Source organism: Paramacrobiotus metropolitanus, unplaced genomic scaffold (genome assembly GCF_019649055.1).
Source record: "Paramacrobiotus metropolitanus isolate TYO unplaced genomic scaffold, Prichtersi_v1.0 Parri_scaffold0000338, whole genome shotgun sequence".
NCBI classification, from domain to species: Eukaryota; Metazoa; Tardigrada; class Eutardigrada; order Parachela; family Macrobiotidae; genus Paramacrobiotus; species Paramacrobiotus metropolitanus.
In genome coordinates, this window is record NW_026570558.1 from 624 (window position 1) to 6,800 (window position 6,177).

Consider the following 6,177-nt stretch of genomic DNA (forward strand, 5'->3'; position numbering starts at 1 on the left):
GTAGTTGTACGGCAACATCATCATGCCCGCTGACAGTTTTTTGTCGGTATTGTCATGCCAACACCCGCGTACATTGCAGGGACGATCCCAAATATGCCAATTTCCACCAACACCATGGCCCCCAAGTACTGCCATTATCACAAAGGTGGCAGACTCTCCGGTAACACGGACAAAAAACTGATCACTCCCCGCAAAGTTATATTTCTGTAGTGGTTAAAAACAAAGTTGTGGTTATTTTGCCGCAATGTGACGCTAAGAGATTGCCACACACAGTGGTAAAATGGCCAATAACGATGTGGTTAATTTGCCCAGAATGCGTGGCACTGATAAGCATGTTGTTGCACCTCATGATGCAGTAACCAGTACATTAATTAAAATAATTAAAACAGGTAAGGAGACAATAATTGACATATATAAGAAAAATTTAAAACTAAGACTATGCGACTAATTTTTGTGTATTGAATCCACTAAGCTGACAAACAAGACCAATCTTCTTTCCTAGTGCCATTCGATACCAATGAGTCAACAGATGCAAGTTTTACAGACAATATAGTTTACAGTAAACTGACGAGAAAAAAATTAGTTTTGAGATTAATTCGGCAATCATAGCATGGTCAACAATTCACAGGCAATTCAAAAACTAGTTTACTGTGTAAGTAAATTGAATAACTGGCGGCTACTGGCACAAAGCGCAGTTTGCGCGGACTCTGCTTAGCGAATGTTTACTCGTAATATTGTCCATAAAAAAACACTAACAAACCACGAACTTTTTTACGGTAACCTTTTATTCCTAAATTCTAAACTGTTCCTACACAAAACAAAACTTAATAGCCATGCTGCTAGTGCATACCAGCTCCTTGTCTCGAAACGCGATATCAAAAAGGCTGATGATTTGGAGTTCATCCATGTTCCTCAATAGATCAGCTTTTTCCGTCTGGATAACAACTTTCGCGATGGGAAGTTCGTTTATGTTTCTAGGGAAACGAAACGGTGTGGGATGTAGCGGCAGTTGGTTAACAACTTGCCGGGAATGCACAATCTGAAACTCTGACGAATTGGTGCATTTCAGGGTTATGCAGCACAGGAACAAGGCCTCATATGAGCAGGCGTTAAGAAGCATCGCTGGCCGGAAGATATACGGACCGGTGCTCTCTTCGCGGAGTGCTACGAAGACGTCTTGTGGCAGGCATTTCTCCATCCGCACTTCCGATGGTACATAAACCCACTCTGCCGACATCCAGCGAGGTGGTACTGTGGAGCAATTGAAATCGATAAACACCCTGTCGCCATCAATGTCCTGCAGCCAGCCAAGGTAGTACTGATCCATACTTCCATCAATGTGAACCATCACCAAGTTATTAAAATTCAGCTGACCATTGCGCATGCAGCAAGAAAAGTACGAACAGGCCATTTTGCAGTGAGTCAGTGGCAAGAAAATGATGCACGCCGAATCACGTAAATTACACTATCGTAACTCAATTTCTGCTGTCTAGAAAAGAAATATCTTTACTGTATCGTATTTCGTGCGTTTACAAAAGTTGAAACATGTAAAGTATTACAAGGTGAGCACACGGTTTCTTTTTGCTCAGAGTTCCGTCTGTGCAACCGGTGTAAGTTTACGGGGTCACACACGCTGCAACATATTTGACTGGTCAGAATCATGTTGAAAGAAGAGGTCACAGTCATTCCCTCTGTGATAGACGTTATATAATATATTAGCTGGTGGCATGCCCGATTAAACATCGCATCCGGGTCCTGTGTGGCCTGAGCACAGTTGCGGATACAAACTGTTAAACAAGTGCCAAACGTACCCATGGCTACCTGCATTCCAATGCAGCGTAATTGACATGGCATTCATAAAGGTCATTAGAAATTTTGCTACGGTTTCGTTCTGCAGTTGCGGTACTGAAAACACTTTTGCGACTGCTTCACCGCAAAAGTGCATAAAAACGGGTAAGCTTCTTAGACACGGAACCAGTTATTCAACATACGGTGAAAACTACATACTGTTGAAAAGACTCAGAATATACCGTATGTAGCTGTATGGAATATACCGTATGTAATTTGCTAGTAATGTCCAGATAAGTAGAGCCTTAATTTAATTCAATACACCCTCCCGGTACAACTGCAAGATAGATATCTGGGTAAAATTTTACACGGAGTCGGATCGGGCCGATGCGTTATCGCCGACGATGGGCCAGAATAATAAATATTTGTCCTATGACAAACCTCATTGCCAGTTTAACGTCGATAACACGGCATGAATCGTTAATTTAATAGGCGAAGAATTCTACGTGACCCACCTACAAGTTTCTTAAAAGCGGGAACGTTTGATGAAAACGTCAGTTGTTAGTGTCTGGACTGAGAGGAATAATATCAGTACCCAGATTAACCGGCACCGCAGTTAGATTGTCATAATGATTTTTGCAACGTGCCGCCAAGGTGGATAACAAGCGGATACTCTGTTCTGACAAGTTAACCATAGACCACTCTGCGTCGCGTTTCGTGTCGTAAAACTCGATTTCGAGCGCGTGCTCTCTCGCAGAATGTCGACCGCCGCAGACGTATATACGGTCTTTAATAACGCAAGCCGCGTGGTCATATCTCGGCCGTCCAAGAGGTTGAACGTCTTCCCAGACAGAAGTGTCCAGGTTCAGTCGAATGCAGCCCGCTGTAGGAGTAATTCCGTGCGCCTCAGCGACTTCCCCACCCACGATATAAAGGCATCGTTTCACAACGACCATTGCAAATTTATCACGCCTTTTCGGCAAATCTGGTAAAGATATCCATTCATCGGCAACCGTATTATACTGATGCATGGTTATGCTACCATACCGGTTCATTCCGGGAAATGCCGCATAAAATATTTGTTCGTTATATTTTGTGACCGTCTGAATGTATCCGAGGTTACCATCGCTGCAAGAAAATAGACACTCCATGACATTTTTATAAAATTAAACGTACTGATGTACAGATTTTTTACTCGCAACGAGTATTTATTGTAAGTGCCGGAAGGTTCTGCAAAAGTTTGTAGCAGAACTACTGTAGTTATGACTTTAAAACAATTATATAAAACTGGTTGAATGCCTACCTAGCTATTGCAGGAGGGTCCTTTAGACGTACAACATTGCCAGTAAAAATATCGATCTCTTGAAAGGAATCAAAGTAGTCCCAGATATAAAGTTTTTGGTTCACCACGATCGGGTGCATGTGAAAAAATATGTCCACAGAAGGCGTCAGCTCACGACACGTTCCATTTCCCACATTCCAGAAAGTGAATTTCCCGTAAATATTTTCAAAGCGATCTATTCCTTCAGTTAAAACTATTTCCGTGTCCGTCGCTGCTAACTGTAGCCAGTAACGCGACATCAGACCTGAGGGGGTCGGTTTGCTTAGTGCGTCTTCAGCACAGAAGGAGCTAACTGCGGGATCGAATACCATAGATTGTCGAACGTCATTGCCACAGTAAAGAAGAAACACGATGACCTCTTTTTTTTCCAGCTCATGCAGCAGCTTTTTGGCCGATATTCTGTTGGCACTAACTGGGTCCAAGCAATTACGGATGAGACCTGCTGTATTTTCTTCAATTTCATCGCTGATAAAGGGCACGAAACCGTCGATAATCAGCCTGGCGTATCGGAGATTCTTTTGGTTGCCTGCACCATCTACAACTTCCCCATCTTTAGTAAGTCGATTTTTAGGTAACCGATTAAAACTTTCATCTATTTCCAGCATGATGCAACCTAAACTCCAAATATCCGTTTTTCTGCCCGGTGCCTCTGTTCCTTCTTGAGAAAATTTCTTGAGCATTTCTGGCGACATGTAGCGCGTCGTACCGCGCAACTGCGAAATGTCTGCCGAACACGTTGAGATTTCGCGCATTTGTACTAAGTCGTCCAAATCACCAATCAGAAGCGTTTCATGACCATCATCTGATATGTGCACTAGAATATTTTCTGGTTTTAAGTCGCCATGAATTATGCCATTTTGATGCAGGTATTCCAATCCTCGAACGATGTTGGTTGCGAACTGTATAAGCTTGGTACCATCATGCAGACGGTTTTCGGTTTTCTCAGTTTCTTTCAGAAAAGAAGCAAGATCACCTAAAAATATGTTTTGATGTAACACCCATTTGCATAGAGTGATGATAATTGTCTTAAAGAAGCAGATTAATATAGCAATTCAAAATCAAAATTCTAATTCAGAAAGGCATTCAGTTTTCATTAATTTTTACCTTGGTGGTATTTCATTGCAAGCTCAATGGTGGTTCCGCCGGAAGCTTTAGTGATAGATACCTTGTGATAAACCACGAGATTCTCATGAACCAGTTCAGTAAGCTTGCGCAGTCGTTGTGCGGCTTCCACCCAGTTGTCATGGTCAGGCAGAGCCTAAAATAGCGTCAATTATTAGACACAAGTGTCAATCTTTAAAAAATTGTGTCAAACTTTACGGAAAAAACTGTCAATCTTTTGAAAGTTGAAAAATGCAGTAAAAAAGACGAGGGGGTCTGCGATTTAAAAAAAATTGGCATGAGGAGAAACAGGAGGACAAACCTGTATGTTCCTGAAGCGAGAAATTTTACGGCAGTACGCAATGAAATTGTGCAGAGTCTAATAAATTTCTTGGAAGAGCGTATGGAGATCGATTCACTTCTGGTAACCGACGTGGCTCCATTGCAAAAATTCAATGTCGACATTCCGAGCCCTTTGCTGACCGCAACGCATGCTCGTGTTGCACCGGATCTCGCTTTAGAAGAATTCGCAGCATCTTACCGCGAACTGGCGCGCAAGTTTCCTGGGATAGGAATACGAGAAGCGCTCAGTGTTTGCGCATCGCACCCAGAATGGCACACTTTAAGTACTTCACTGGCCCGCGTTGTAGCGGCAACACCGCATTCGTGCGACGTTGAGCGTCTGATATCCACGTACAACCTTTCCAAAGATTCGTTGCGCTCTACCGTGAGTGACAAGACTCAGCGAAACTACTTATACGTCCAGGTTAACATGCCGCCCCTTGCTGAGTTCGATGTGCGTCCTGCGGTAAGGCTTTGGCTAGAAGAGAAGGACCGGCGCCCAAGGACTAAACCACCGACTAAAGACGCTGACTATTTTAATGGAGTGTTCCGTTAGTTTTCATGTTGCGTCTGACTTACTAATTTGTTACAGATTTATGTTGTCTCAGGTCATTCAGTTGGCTAATTTTTCATACAGCTCTGTTTGTTAAAATCTCATTTCCCTTAATAGTACAGTAATACAATAAAACGGGTCTCGTTGCGGTAACACTATGTTACGGTAACCTTTGCGTTTGGTACTCACAATATACTCATTCAAAAATGTTTCTGCATGCTTTCGAGTTTCCTAGTTGAAAAATTATTGTCCCCCCTGGCCCCCCAGCCCACCCCCCAGGGGGGCGTCAATCTTTAAAATTCCACTATTTTAGGCTCTGTCCAGGTCAGGAGCAGTTTCGACATAGCCGATATGTACCACTTTGACAGCAACAGTATCCTCGCCCATATAATTGCCACGCTTTGTAATTTTGGCTTTGTAAACAACGCCGAACGATCCCCTGCCAATTAAATCAGCATGACGGTAGCGGTATTGCATATTTCGGCCATACTCTTCGGGTTTGCTATCCGCGCTGGAAACCTTGTTCCCCATCTCGATTACATAATCAGTTTATATCCCGACTGAAAAGGGTGCTCATACGTTTAGTTTGACTACATCTCTCGTAAATTTTTAACGTTCTATGTATCCTTGCTTCTTGAATGTACATAGTTCTGATAACCACCTACACATAAGCGTACTGCAGCATTCAGGATAGAGTGAGCGGAATTACGGAGTAATGCTATAATTATCAGTGGCCCGAATGATACTGTTATCGCAAAACACAGATAACCCAACCGCACTTGTAAAGTGTCCTAGCAAATTAATAGTCAATAAAAAAATCCTTGGAGCAAACGGCACGTACGACACGCCAGGAAAATCCAGCAGTTTTAAAACGGTTATAAAAAACGGCAAACTTTCCCACTATTTGAAGCAATACAAATGTGACAAGTTTTTTGTGCACAACACTGTCACGGTTAGTACTTCGGTTGGTTAAGCGCAGTCGTAAGTTTCCCGCGAAATACCGGGTAGTAGCAGTTCTGAATCATCAAAAGCAGCCAGGTACGAGAGAACA

The 6,177-nt window shown here is 42.8% G+C and overlaps 1 protein-coding gene across 2 annotated transcripts; it reads right to left on the bottom strand.

Annotated features, from left to right (window-relative positions):
• Positions 1–2,270: 2,270 nt before the first annotated feature.
• On the bottom strand, positions 2,271–5,743 carry LOC129602136 (uncharacterized). Of its 2 annotated transcripts, XM_055501105.1 has the most exons (5): positions 5,451–5,743; positions 4,235–4,376; positions 3,092–4,103; positions 2,836–2,916; positions 2,706–2,773 (listed from the first exon to the last, which is right to left on the bottom strand). In XM_055501105.1, the coding sequence occupies exons 1-5, from the start codon at positions 5,655–5,657 to the stop codon at positions 2,755–2,757; spliced, it is 1,461 nt and encodes a 486-aa protein (XP_055357080.1). In that variant the 5' UTR covers positions 5,658–5,743; the 3' UTR covers positions 2,706–2,754. The 2 variants fall into 2 exon arrangements, with proteins under 2 accessions (XP_055357079.1, XP_055357080.1); XM_055501104.1 differs by having other exon boundaries at positions 2,271–2,916.
• Between the last annotated feature and the right edge of the window lie 434 nt (positions 5,744–6,177).

What these genes read in the sequence shown, in the direction of transcription:
- LOC129602136 (XM_055501104.1), bottom strand. Translation starts at nt 5,657, where the DNA reads ATGGGGAACAAGGTTTCCAGCGCGGATAGCAAACCCGAAGAGTATGGC. An exon ending in TGCAATGAAATACCACCAAG is followed by an intron (nt 4,104 to 4,234) that starts GTAAAAATTAAT and finishes ACATATTTTTAG; the next exon opens with GTGATCTTGCTTCTTTTCTG. An exon ending in GACCCTCCTGCAATAGCTAG is followed by an intron (nt 2,917 to 3,091) that starts GTAGGCATTCAA and finishes ATTTTCTTGCAG; the next exon opens with CGATGGTAACCTCGGATACA.